Source organism: Athene noctua, chromosome 4 (assembly GCF_965140245.1).
Source record: "Athene noctua chromosome 4, bAthNoc1.hap1.1, whole genome shotgun sequence".
Taxonomy (NCBI): domain Eukaryota; kingdom Metazoa; phylum Chordata; class Aves; order Strigiformes; family Strigidae; genus Athene; species Athene noctua.
This window is the reverse complement of record NC_134040.1, coordinates 55,630,167-55,643,852: the sequence shown is the minus strand read 5'-3', so window position 1 is coordinate 55,643,852 and position 13,686 is coordinate 55,630,167. Positions and strand designations below refer to the sequence as shown.

Below are 13,686 nucleotides of genomic sequence, written 5' to 3'. Positions count from 1 at the left end.
ATAATTCCAGTGAAAATGACATTTTCAAAGAATCATTACGGATGGTTCCCTTTTATTTGAAGAAAGTGTACTCAGTCTGTTTAGTTGCTTAATTAAAACCAGTTTAAGTACTTATGTGTAAAATCTAAAATTGTGGAAGAGTTGTGGTTAAATAATTAGCTTTTTAAAATGTAGAGTGATTGTTTTTTTTGGGGTTTGTTTTGGTTTTTTTGTCTCCTCAGGAAGTGAGATACCTGCAAATTTGGATCACACCCTAGCTGATACTTCTAAGCCAACCACTGTACTGGACCCAATAACAAACCAGGAAGTGCTTTTAGGTGAGTGGAGGGGATGTGACCAATGGCCTTTCTGAATTACGTAAGTAAGAAAAAAAATAGTTGATGCCACATTGAACATAAAAGGGTGAGTTAGTGAAATACTCATTGCTCTTCTGGAGAAAATTCTGAGGGAGACACAAAAAGCATCCTGATTTTTCAGCTAAATATTGAGTGTAGCTCTTGGGGGTGTTGCACTGAAACAATATGTAATGCATATGATTTAGTAGGTAGTTGCTGAGTGAGTAACAAGACTAATTGTGTGTTAACGTTATTGTTAATCTCCTGAACTTTTTTTGTAGAATGTATTAACACTGAAAGCAGTCACTCATGCTTCTTCAAAGATGATTCAGTAGAAATCTATAAAAATTTGAATACATCTGATTTTGCTACTGGTAGATTGATTCTGAAACCACTTAAAGAAAAGGGGCACCAGTTTGTCCACATGGATACAATAGTAAGTATGCTTCTTTTCTTATTTTTATAAAATGGACTAAGTAAACAGAGAATCTTAGAATGGTTAGAAGTAGCATGTGCAATTGACAGGTTTTTCAGGGTTTTTTCCCCCTATGATGTAAATAAATACAGGAAACATTAATAAATCATTTCAGTTGTGAAATTGGTTATAACCAAAGAAACTTGCTAGAGGTATTTTGCATGCGCGTTGCCTTGCTTTGCTTCACATTAAATCTGTGTGTCCATGTATGCTTACTGTCTGGATCTTGCAGGCAAGATAGAATTATCAAATAAATAAAATTGGCCCCCACCCCCCTTTAAGTCCATTTTATTTTTCAGCTAAAGGGATTGCACCTCTGCTAGCTTACTTGATTTTTGATCATTGTTACAACATGTATGCAAAACAGAAAGTATGTTTTCTTGGATAACTTTCTTAAATGTTTGCAAAGGAAGCATTGTTAATCTTATAACCCTTTGGCTTTCATTAAGGCTTTCCATGTTATCTACGGTAAAATTATTGTTACCTTACATAAGACATCATATTATCTGACTACAGGAGACTACTTCTATGTTCCACCAGGTAAGTATGTGTGTTTAAAACCAGTTTATTGGAGATGGATGAGACTGAATTAGCTTGATAGGAAGCGGAACTGACCTGACTGATGGGAAGAGGTAAGTTTGAGTAGAGAGTGGGAAAGTGTAAGGTTATGAAGAAAAGAATGTGACCCAACACTGGATGTAGGTTAATGACTAAACATTAAATGCAGTGATAGAAACACTGCTTGTTTTTGATAAGTTCCTGATGACACTACCAATTTCTAAGAATGAATTTCTCTTAGTATTCTGGTTCTGCCCGTAGCTGTAATCTTTGGGGAAACTTCACAGACTGCTTTGTATAGTGGTAGTTCATACAATTGTTTTGGTCACCATCTGTTTGCTGTTTTTTCTATGTAAAATTATGAAAATCCATCTGAATTAGTTTACCCTATTTTACATTTTGTGCTTGATACACAGTAGGTGCAAAATGTCTTGTTGAACAGGTTGTAACTGCATGTGAGTTGTTGCAAATTTAGACACCTCTTATTTTGCCCTTCTGAGATAAAAGTGGAATGAATTCCGTATGGGAAGCTGTCCTTCAGTGAGCAAGACACTAGTCAGGAGAGTTTGTAGTAGTTATAAAGCAGACTGTTCTTGAAGCTGTGGAGAGCTTTTGTACAGCTTTCATGTGAAGAGGCTATGTTAGAAAATTACAAGCTACCGCTTGTTTTTTCCATTACATTTTCACCATGATGTCTCGATTGAATAGTCCTTGTTCAACTAATGCTTGAGGCTTTGAACCTTTTTTTTTAGTGTTTGTTTTAATTTTAAAAGTTTAGGGATCTGCACAGACAATTTTTTGGTTCGCTTTTTGGGAAAGCAGATTATATAAACTGCTGAAAGTTCCACATGGCCATAAAGGATCTATACTTGAATTTCCATATTTCCCTGCTTCCTGATGGCCTGTCACAGTATGCTGGATGGGCAGTGCAATGGTTGTGGCTTGAGATCTCGTTGTAATTTATCAAGTGTGGCTGTATATGAATGTTAGGATGCAAATCCTAAGTGAAGATCTGTAGGTAAGTTTTTCATGTGCAGTTTTTATGGAGATATTCTATAGGAATAAATAGAAGTAAATTCAGTCAACTTAAAGTTTTCTTGTGGGATTTGAGAGCTGAGAGCTTAAGCCTGTTACATCTTTTTTCAGTAAAAATCTTCTCAGCAAAAATGCACTTTATTCTTATCACAGGTTAAAATAAATGACACTAGCTATATTGCTTGTTATCTCTTTGAAATGCAGTGACGTGCCTGTAAGAGTGGCATCCTAGATGTGGGGCTAATATTCCTTCTTTTAAAATATATGAAATAAATATACATTTAGCTGAAGTCAGGACAGTTCAAAAATTGCTAGTGGCTTCTAAAAAAACGTTTCTCTTTTTTTTTTTTTTGTAGGCAATGGATATAACATACGTAATCTTCTGAACAAAGACAGTGTTCTTCTCTTCACACAACTTAAAGACAGGTGAAGAACTTTCTGCAGAAGTGCTGAAACTCTTTTCAAGCTTTTGTATATTTTGTAGTTCTGTTCACATACAAAAAGTGCTTGAGTGTGCCCAGCTTAACATTACAAATTAATACAGAACAACTGAAATGAATGTAAGAAGAGTTAAGAACAATACCAAAAGAACCTCAGTAGTTCGCTGTCAAACTGAAATGACATACTGAAGGGCCTCACTCTGCATCAGTTACTGTTCCTGTGTCATTCAAAGACAGAAAGATAAATGTATAAAATGTGTGGGTAAAGTGCTTTGTTGTTCCAAATTGTATTTATATGCCTAATCTCCCTAAAGATGCTCAGAACTTGAAAAAACTTTGACATCTTCAGCTAACATCTGATAGTCTTAATGTCTGCTGAGTACAAACTGCTTTGAATAATCTCTATTTAAATAGTGCAGGAGCATGCTGTTCACATTCCAGTGATTGTTGTCTAGGAGATGGGCTGCTGGAATGCTGCTGTGCTGGGGTCCAGCCTTCTTCTGGTGTGTTACTGACAGGCATTTCTTCCTTGTCTAGCAGATGTATCATTAGTGCCTCAAATTGGAATTGTAAGATGGGAACTCTTCAGTAGGAGCTTATCTGTTGTATTTTTTGTCTGGAAGCTATGGCTTGGTTAGCTCTGAACATTGTGGATAGCTTTATTTTGTTTAACAGTGATAGGTCATTGCCAAATGTATTACTTTAATACCTCCTTTTGTTTTGCTTGCTGTGTTCTTGGATAATAATGAGGACCTTTGGGAAAACTGTAATTATACTGTATGCTCAGAAGCCAAGTCTAGACAGCAGATGGTATACATAGCATTTGTCTTCCAAGCTCTTCAAGGTTCCTTCTGACTGACGATAAGGATAAACTACAGCTATTCTGGTAGGGTGCTTTCTCTCGGTGGTCACTGCTATTCTAGAAGAGAATGGAATAGGGAAAATAGAGTTGGAATTGTAAACTTTAAGGACTTGAGGATTGAGTATTGACCTTGTAAACAGTCTTGGCCATGATCTTAATGTTAAATCTGGAGTATGCATGAAAGTAGGAAAGATGAATAGGCTTTAGTGCTTCCCTTAGGGTTTCAGCTGCTAGCTGACTTTCTGTGTCTGTGACAGGGCTTGGACACCAAAGTTACCATGCCTCTGTGAAAGACTGTTTAGATTGGGGAATTTGAGAGAATATATTTTTATCATTCTCTTTCAAGCAGTAGTTCCTGTTCTATCTTCTTTATATAGACTGGTAGTGGAAATAGCGTAAGTTCTATGGCATCTTTGCATTCATGGCTAGGTCATGCTTAACTGTGAGAAGATGAAATGGAGGAACATGCCTGTTGCTATTTAGTTCTTCCTCTATCTTGATACGAACTACTTGCTGTCAAAGTTCAGACTGCACAGAAGGACCTTATTTTTTATTTTTTTCCCAGCCTCAACTTTTATAAGCAGTTTTAAGAGTTACAATAAAATTTTTTAAAAGTAATGTAGTTACAGCTGATAATAATTTGTTGTTGGCAGCTTTTCTACATTTTGGACTTGGGTTAGTCTCCTCAAGGTCAGCAAGATTCAAATATTGTCCCTTCTGTGTTGGAGCCTTACCAGCTACCAGATGGGCACACATGGCTGTCTCCACTGCTTGAGGGGTTCCCACCCACTAAAACGTTTAGTTTGTAAGCCTTTCAACTCCTCGGGCCTGCAGAGGTCTGGAAATTTGCCACTTGGAAAACAGTACAGGGCTAGCATTAGACCAGAGATCCTCTGCTCCTTGCCTAAACCTGTTTCCAGTGGCCAGGGCATGGATGTGGTGGTCTCTGATCCTGGCAGCTCATTGGTTCCAACTGAAAGTCAGAACAAGAGCACTTTTCAGATGTGTTAAATGCCAGGGAGTTCAAAAGGAAGATAGTCTGCAAATTTTCTTCTGCATCACCTCTCTGCAGATTGGGTAGCAGGAGGATACTTTGTTAAGGGTTTAGTGAATAGTGAATTTACCTCATGGCCCTAAAGGAAAGTGAATCTGTGTTTTGACAGAGCTCAAGGCAGCCCGCTGCCTTCCAGCAATGTGTTCTAGTGTGGTGGGCTCAGATGAGAAGTGATACATTGCCCTTGTTGCATTGAGAACTGATATGTCTTCCCAGACTGCACTATACTGCAACTTGACAGCAAGGTTTTAGATGGATTTTCTTTTGGGTCATGAGTAAGTGATGAGGAATATATTGTTCAGGATGTTTTCTTAAGCAGAAGCAACGTGACAGGTGATCAAGTGCAGGTTCGAAGTCGTCGTGTCATGAATGCCTGTCTTGTTTTCTGAATTCGATGGCAGATAGTGTCAACAGAATTGGGTGGATTTGGTAAAGTATGTAACTTTTTAGGCTGGACAGTTTGTTGCTTCCTGGCTAGTCGGTTTCTTGGGAGAAATGTTCTGTATAGTTTGCAGAGAACATCTGTAGTTGGACTACATCTCAAACTGTATGTTTTGGGGGTTTTTACATAGCAAAATCAATTGTGCTAAGTGTGTTGATGTAACTAGGATGTTGCTTTAATTTAGCAACAATTCCACTGTTTGTCACTAGATGGCGCTTCAAGCACAGGTGTTTGTCCTTGGCTGGCATCTGTGTTGAGTGGGGTTTGGTTTTGGAAAGGGAGGAAGAAGCGTGTTACAGATGGAGATTATTTCAGTTGAAGACTTGCAAGTAGATGTAAATCAGTTTCCATGAACATCAGGACCTGGCACTGAACCTTGCTAAGTTCATTTGTACTAGTTCCAGGCACCTGCTCAAAGTTGTTTTTTAAAACATTAGTGCACAGCAGCAGTTGACTTGTGCTAGGTTGTTCACTGTTTCTCTGGATTGATTGCGTTTTCAATTCTTTTTTTTTAACTTGACAGTTGTAAAACAACTTGCTTCCATGTCATTAGCCTGAATATAGCATGAGGGAGGTGCAGGAGAATATTCTGAGTTCCTGGAGACCTATGGGTGCTGACTTGTGCAGTGTGGCAAACAAGAATTGGTTGTTAGTCTGAAGAAGCAGCTGATGTTTCACCTCTACCTGTCTTGCTTTGGCTCCTGCTTCCTACATTTTTGTGTATATCAGGCTACTAGGAGCTGTGGGTAACCTTTGGTGGTCTGATTTTTTTCATTTACCAAATGGGATATTGCAAAGAAAGAAAAAAGCCTTCTCTGAAATGTGAGAAGTTAGCATTCTTCTTCCTGCAAGTGTGATTATTTTTATCAGCATATTTTCTACTCGGTTGAGTAATCTTAACTTCCACCAACTACTGTGATGGTTTCAGGTAGATATGTGCCAGGTTATTTAGACTTTGTAAAATGCTGACGTAATAACCCGTACAGAGCATGTTGTGGTCTCTGGCTTAAATATATATTCTTAGCGTTTCTATAATGTTGTCTAGTGTAGCTTTTAAAACAACTTTTATTTCATGGATTATATATTCAGCTCAGATGGCACAACTTTTTAGAGTACAGAACATCACCTCTAAGTAGAGATCTGAGCCAGCTTTGTGCTAAGGTAGGCCAAAGTCAGCCAGTGTTACCTGCTGCAGAGTGAAGTTGGGATCATCATCCTGAGAGAGTTACCACCTTTTCTGTTACCTGGGTGGTACCCGCACTGTTCCTGGAGAGTATCACTGGTTTAGTATGTTAATTCATTGCTTTCTGTCAACAGTAATTGAGAGAGCTGGAAACAAAAACCGAGTCTTTTATTTCATCAGCTTCATATTAGTAGGTACATGTGTTCTGTGGTAGGTATTGTGGTAACAACTAGAGGCTTACTTTAAGGAGCTTAACCATGTCCCACCACAATAAAGAGTCAGACTTTTGAAGGCTTTGACTCCCTTTGAAAAAAATTACTGGTTAGCAGGCTCTTTTGAAAGTCTGTCTTTTTGTAGTTTCATTTTATTAGAAAGCTGCTCCTGTTTTACTAAACAAAGCTTTTTTTCAGCAGCAGAAGAATGGTTGCAAAACTGTCAGATACGTGTGTGCATCCAGATTTATACAACTTTGTAAACATAAAATAGGAGAATTTGAGCTGAGTAGTTACAGAAAAATAAACAGTGCCAATAAAATAAGGTGTTGAGGAACATACACGGTTTCTTCTATTTTTCATGTGTACAGCTGAACTGGTTATCTGCAGATGATTTTAAATTAACATTTGGGGAATGCAATAAACCTGAAGGGCTATTTCCTCGTTTCATATCAGCTGAAAAGGCATTTCAACATGAAGGAATATTTCTTACATTTCTACTGATGTATAGGCTCTGTTCCATAATGTCTTTTGCAATACAGGATTTACTTTAAGTGGGGATTGGTTGCAGATAGTACATCTAACCAAAGAGTATGGAACATGCCTCTTTAATGGTATTGACAGCTGTTGTAACTGAATATCTTAGTCTTTCTAAGCTGATATGTTTCTTCTTCAGAATATCCTGTCACTTCATGGATGTTCGCAAATGTAGTCAGAAGAGATCTGGAAGCCAAATCGCAGGTTGCATGGAAAAGCTGCATTTAGGATTTGACAGCCAAAGTGATTCCTGTGGTCCAGTTTTAAGATGAAAACAGTAGTTGATCATCAGTCAAAACAGTTGGCTGCAGATTATTAGGGAACGAATACATTAAAAGGAGTGCCTGCAGAGCTGCTCTGTGTTCTTAGGCCCACCCACAAAACTCCTGTTCTGGTTTGCTTAATTTAAACTCCTGTGCCCAAGTAAAGACTCACACAAAAGATTCTAAAACCACATTTACTTTGCACTTCTGCAGTCTTCTTGTTTGGAGCACAAGAGGGGCGATAATTGAAACAAGGAGCTGAAATAAGCCCGGTGTTTACTTTCGGTCTGACTATTCAGTTGAGATGCAAATCCTATTGCAGACATTGAGATGCAAACATGTTAATGTCCCGAGGAAGATTTTTAGCTTCTCTTTGCAGCCTCATAGGTAAGGACTTTTAAATTTGAAAACTGAATTGCAGCACTCTTGACAACTATTTAGGAAGGTTATTAAATGGGTACAATAGCTGTTAACACATTATTTTAGTTAGCTTATTACATTTTTTCATGGTCATGGTGTTTGAAGAAGCTGCTTTTCCTGTGTTTTCAGTAACAGTAGCTGAAATGAGAATTGTTCAAGACGGCAGATGCATGGTAACGCTGTGTGGGTGTCTTCTGGAACCAGCATGCCATAAAGATGGAGAAGAAGGGAGTGATATGAAAGGTGTAAACATAATGAAAAGCTATAGTAGCATCCAAAGGTTTTGCAGACTGGCTTGTCTAGGTTGTGCAAAGGGTTTTCAAGGAAATTCAGTAATGTTTGGAAGAGCAGAATGTGGCTCTTCTGATTGCAAAGGGAAACCTTTCTGGTGTCGGTGCCATGAGAACACAGCTGTCTCTGCTGATAACCTACACTCTTGGTTTGGGATTCTTGTGGTGCTATGATCACTTGCATTTAAGAGCATTAAGTCATCTTATCTAGAACTGCAGGATTCAGCTAATGAACATGATGTATAATCCACTGAACAAGAGGCCTGAACTTACTGAACTTTATCCTTTCTTTATGTTATCATCACTTTTGTGTTGTAGTACAGAGGGGACAATTACAAGAAATGAAAGTTAATTTCGGTTAAGTTTTTTTCAAACACTATCTGAACTTGAAATTTTATTGCTGACAAAGAGGGGTCTCCCCTAGGATGCAGTAGCCTGTGCACTGAAGAAATGAAGCACTTCTATATTTCAGTTAGTGCCAAGTCAGCTCTGAGGCTAATTAATCAAAACAAATTTACAATTAAGCCCAGGAAGGAAGACTAATTAAGTAGCCAGTTAAGAAAAAGTGCTGAAGGAGGGAGCAATCTTAAGGGGAAAGCATGAGACTCCCAGTATTGGCCCATGAAGGACAATTAAGTGATAATTGCAGAGACCTTTTGCATCCAGCAAATGCTCTCTGACTTTTATTATGGCTGATTTTCTTCATATTAGTAGAAGCAGACATTTGGCTGTTGAGCAGCTAAGCTTTCCTGTGCACTCTTAAGGTAATTCATAGGTAAAGCACAGAGGTCGCTGCAGGAATAAGTTAGAACATAGCTGCTAGACTTGAGCAGTATTTTAGCTAGCAAAAAAAGCCCCACTGTGTTTTAAAGACAAAGTAACTCTAAACGTTTGCTTTATTTGCTTCTTCATTTTGTGGCATACCAAGTCCATCTTAGCATCCTGTTTAACCTTTGAAACAAATTACATTGAGTGAATCATCTTAACAGAATTTAGAATAGCTTCATTTTGTTCAGTTGCTAACTCCACTTAAGTTCACAGAAATCATTACCTTGTCATGAAATGGCTTCTGCTGCTTACATCCTGCACCCACGCTGCATGACATACTTGTGTTTCCTGATGAAAAAAAGGGGAGAAACTATAATAGTAATATTGTGTTTACTGGAAATAATTTAGCTCCTCTTCTGAAGGACATTTTAAGCTTGCAAAGCTCATCTCTGGTGAGATGCTGGCGGTTGCAAATGAGGTGGATGTCTCAGTCCTCCTGCGCCACTCCTTGCCCATTTCCATGAAACTGTGATGCTGATCAAGTACAAAAGCTGTCTTAGTTAATTGGACACATGCATGGGCTAAGAATTGGCTCAAATGTCCATGTCCATCTTTTAGGTTTTGTGTACTTATCTGAAACTTGATTTATTTTGTAATAATAGTAATTTCCTTCAGGAAATTCCATGTGCACCTGCTGCCAGTGTGATGCACTGCGTCCTGCTATGCAAGTTGGCAGTTGTCTCAAAGTATCTGTCAAAGGTGTGCTTTTGTCTCTTTTTTTCTTTTTTTGTTTTTCCTCTTTCTTCCTGTTGGAGTGGGCTGTGGCATGAGGCATTCACCTGCCACTGTTTCAGTTTAGCTGCTGTATCAAGTTTCAGTCTGCTCCTTCATTTTTTTGTCTTGCTGCCTAAAATATTTTCTTGCCTTTTTTGAATGCATTTCCCTTACCAAAGGTTTCTTTTTTATCTTTGTGCCACTTGAAAGGATTATTGTATTTTTCTAATTTAATTCCAGGTATTTGAATTATTTCAGAGTAGTTCTTGTGCCTGAAGGTTCCTTTGCTATGTCTTCAAGTTTTGCATGGGCCCTGGCAAAACTCCCAATTTTCTGACTTGGAGGAGTGATGCAAAGCTTCCTTTGGCTGCCATTCTTTGAAAGACATTTGTGTAGTTTCAATCCCAAGAAGGTCAGTTTAGGATGTCACTGGTGAAGCATTTGTTATCATCATCATCTGCCATTTTCCGGACTGCAGAATCAGAACTGAGACTGCTTCAGGCTGGCATGGTTGCCCTTGAGCCTCACCCATCTGTTGAGGCTGGCTCTGTAGTGCTGAAAGAATCCGTCTCAGCACCATTCCCCCTGGCCAGACCTGTCCCAGAGCATCGTAGCATTGTGCTTTTTGCTCCTCCTGTAGCGTGAATTCAGCGCGCTGGTGACTTCCTCTGCCTTGGCACAATCTTGCGGTGGCTCTGCTGTCACTTAGGCTCTAGGCCATACCCTGGGTTTGGATTGGCAGGCTAGGCCAGGCACTCACCCGCTCTATCTTCATTCCTCTTCCCAGTGGGGATGGTGTTTGGCACCAGCTGGTTTTCGCACAGAGGTCTGGCATGGCAGTGTGTGCCCATTGCTGCAGATATGGATGTGGACGCATATGCCCACTTGCTCCCCATTACTGCTTGATTTTTCTGATAAATGCCAGGAGAAAATAATTTTCCTGGGTTTCATGTTTCTGTGGTGTCTAAGGAGGAGCCTGAGCTGAGGCTGGGAGAGCTGGGTGGCCATTCAGTATCATCTTCATACATTTCTCTCAGAGACAGAGCTGAGACCTGACTGTCTGTGGGTGGGAGTGTGTGTTTGCAAAGTACATTACAGTATTTGTGTACAGACTTGGCATCCTCATTGCTGTGGTTGCTGTGGAGAGGTCAGGAGGAACAGAAGAGATCAGGAGACAAAAGCTCATATATGGAGAAAGAGCTGCTCTGACTGCAGGGCAGCTGGCTCTAGGTGGTCCTGCCTGAGCAGGAGGGTTGGACCAGATGACTCCCAGAGGTCCCTTCCCAACCTCAACCATTCTGTGAAAACAGAGACTCCTATGCTATGGAAGCTGCTCTTCTGTAAGTTTAGTTCATGCTTGTGTTGGGAAGACCCTTCTGCCACACACCTCAGGTGGAGGGACCTCTTCTGTGTCACACAGCAGGCTGTGAATGTGCCAACCCCAACCGGAAGAGTGTGGAGTGTGCCAGAGGCTTGGCCGCTGTTGAACAGCCACTCTTTTCCCTTTCTCTTGTGATTTGAGCCCAGAGGGCAACTGAGAACCACACAGCTCACCCCTTCCCCCTCAGGGGTGGGGAGAAGTACAACAAAAGGCTCTGGGGTGCAGGTAAGGACAGGGAGGGTTAAACACCAATCAGAGTAGGACAGTGAGGAATACAACCACATCTTAAAAACACCTTCCCCCCACCCATCCCTTCTTACCAGGCTCAGCTTTATTCCTGATTTCTCTACCTTCTCCCATCCAACAGCACATGGGCACAAGGAATGGGGGTTGGGGTCAGTTCATCACCCATTGTTTCTGCTGCTCCTTCCTCCTTGGGGGGGAGGGCGGGGGCAGGATGACTGCTCACACTCTTCCCCTGCTCCAGCATGGGGTCCCTCTCATGGGAGACAGTCCTCCACAAACTTCTCCAACATGAGTCCTTCCCACAGGCTGCAGTTCTTCATGACATGCTCCAGTTAGGTTCATTCCTGCAGTCCTCCCAGTGACAAACTACAACAGCGGGGGCTTCTTCCCACAGAGCCCTGGCCTTCTTTGGCTGCAGCCACCTGCCCTGGTGTGGGCTTCTCTTGCCTGCAGGTGGGCGTCTGCTCCACCATGGACTGAGAGGCACAGCCTGCCCTCTCACCACAGGCTGCAGCGGGTCTCTGCTCCGGCACACCTCCTTCTCCTCCTCTTTTCCCATGACCTTGGTGTGCGCAGGAGTGTTCTTGCAACTCTAACTCCTCCTCCCAGATTCCCCTTGTTAAATACATTATTTCAGAGGTACAGCCACCATCGCTAATTGGCTCAGCCTTGGCCAGAGGCAGGTCTGAATTAGAGCCAGGGGATCTTCAAGAAGCTTCTCACAGGGGGCACCTCTGTAGCCCCTCCCATGCTACCTCCCCCCTCAACACAAAACCCTCTATAGCAGAAGACAAAACGTGCCTACTAAGTTGTGTTACAACTGTCAGCTTTACCTTTCCCCTTCTGATCTTTGCTCTGAGGTGTCCCTCTAAGGAAGACACTTACCTGGGTTTAATGGGGAGTCAGTTCTGAGGAATTAGCTAACAATTTTGTTCATATATACCCAAAACATTTTTGTATATTTTGATACTGGGATGTTATTTTCGCTTGCAAGGCTTAACGGCAGTCTTCATTCTGTATGAGGGCTTTAAACCAGTTTGAAAATATGGTGTCTTGTGCACTTCAGGCTATCAAGTGGTTGCTTTTTCCACAGAGCTCTACATCTGGAGTAATAGTCCTCAGCTATCACTTGAGGTGGTGAGTTGCATCAGATGTTATTCTCTGTTGCAAACAGTTTTAATTCTTGGACTTTTCCCTACTGTCAGCAGTTTTGTGTGGCCTTTGGGACTGTAAATCATAGACTGTGGACTGTTTGTCTAAGTGAATTAAAATACAAGATTTTTATAAAAATAGCATGACACTCACGCACATCAACTGCTGAGGCCTCTTGATCCTGAGAAATTTCATGTTAGAGATAGTGTAAGAAAATACATGCAAAACAAGTGTCAGTGTCACAGTCAGGTGTGGCTTTAACAACTCCAGACTTTGCACAGAGGAACGCATGTATTAGAGACTACTGTTAGTGAAATTAAATTAGGCTGATATGCTATTTTGAGCATAATTGAAATGATACTAATATTTTTACTGATTTGCCGCTGGAGTAGGTGAACACTTTAATGTCCTTGCCTCTGTGAGTACAACTAGCAGTTTTTCCACTTTACTGTCTCGTAACCCCCTAATATTATGGCACAGTGAGAGAGGCCTTTTTTAACTGTGTTAATTTGAACTAATTTCTGTTCTTTTTATCATTTAGAGTGAAGAGAGACATGATGGAGACCTCTTCCCCATAACTTTGCCTGCAAATTGAAGATCATCTAATGCAAAGGGGTTCTAAAGAACAATGTAGCTACCATCCTACTGGCAATACACCACAGTTTTAGGGGCACGTTGTTTCATTGATCGTAAAAGATCTTTCTGTAGTGTATATTGTAAATACATGGTTTGTTACAAATAATATTTTGTATAAATAAATATTACATAAGGCAAATAAGTATTTATTTCTAAATTATTTAAGAATTAATTTTCTAGTAGTCCTTTTGGTTTTGAAAATGCAGGTAATTGCATGAGTTTGACTTGTAAATATTTATAAATAATATGAGTTAACTTGAGTGCATTTAAGAATGTCGCCAACAGTGAAACGTTTCAACTGTTCTATTGGAGCTGTTGAAACTCTTAAAAGGAGTTTGAAAGTGAAATATTTTTTGTAGTATAGAATAGAATTGTTTAGGTTGGAAAAGACCCTAAAGATCATCAAGTCTAACCGTTAACACTGCTAAGTCCACCACTGTCCCTAAGTGCCACATCTGCACGTCTTTTAAATACTTCTAGGGGTGGTGACTCAACCACTTTCCTGAATAGCCTGTTCCAATGCTTGACAACCCTTTCAGTGAATAATCCAATCTAAACATCTGCTGGTGCAAATTGAGGCCATTTCTTCTTCTATCACGGGTTACTTGGGAGAACACCCACCT

General features: G+C 40.3%; 1 protein-coding gene across 1 annotated transcript in view; it reads left to right on the top strand.

Annotated features, from left to right (window-relative positions):
• The window catches only part of CENPC (centromere protein C), a 29,826-nt gene extending 16,671 nt beyond the window's left edge, over window positions 1–13,155 (top strand). Inside the window, exons 15-19 of the mRNA XM_074905405.1 lie at window positions 222–317; window positions 617–771; window positions 1,260–1,350; window positions 2,760–2,829; window positions 12,969–13,155. Of these exons, the coding sequence (XP_074761506.1) occupies window positions 222–317; window positions 617–771; window positions 1,260–1,350; window positions 2,760–2,829; window positions 12,969–13,005 (449 nt within the window). The 3' untranslated portion in view covers window positions 13,006–13,155. The remainder of the gene's footprint in view (window positions 1–221; window positions 318–616; window positions 772–1,259; window positions 1,351–2,759; window positions 2,830–12,968) is intronic.
• Window positions 13,156–13,686: the final 531 nt, after the last annotated feature.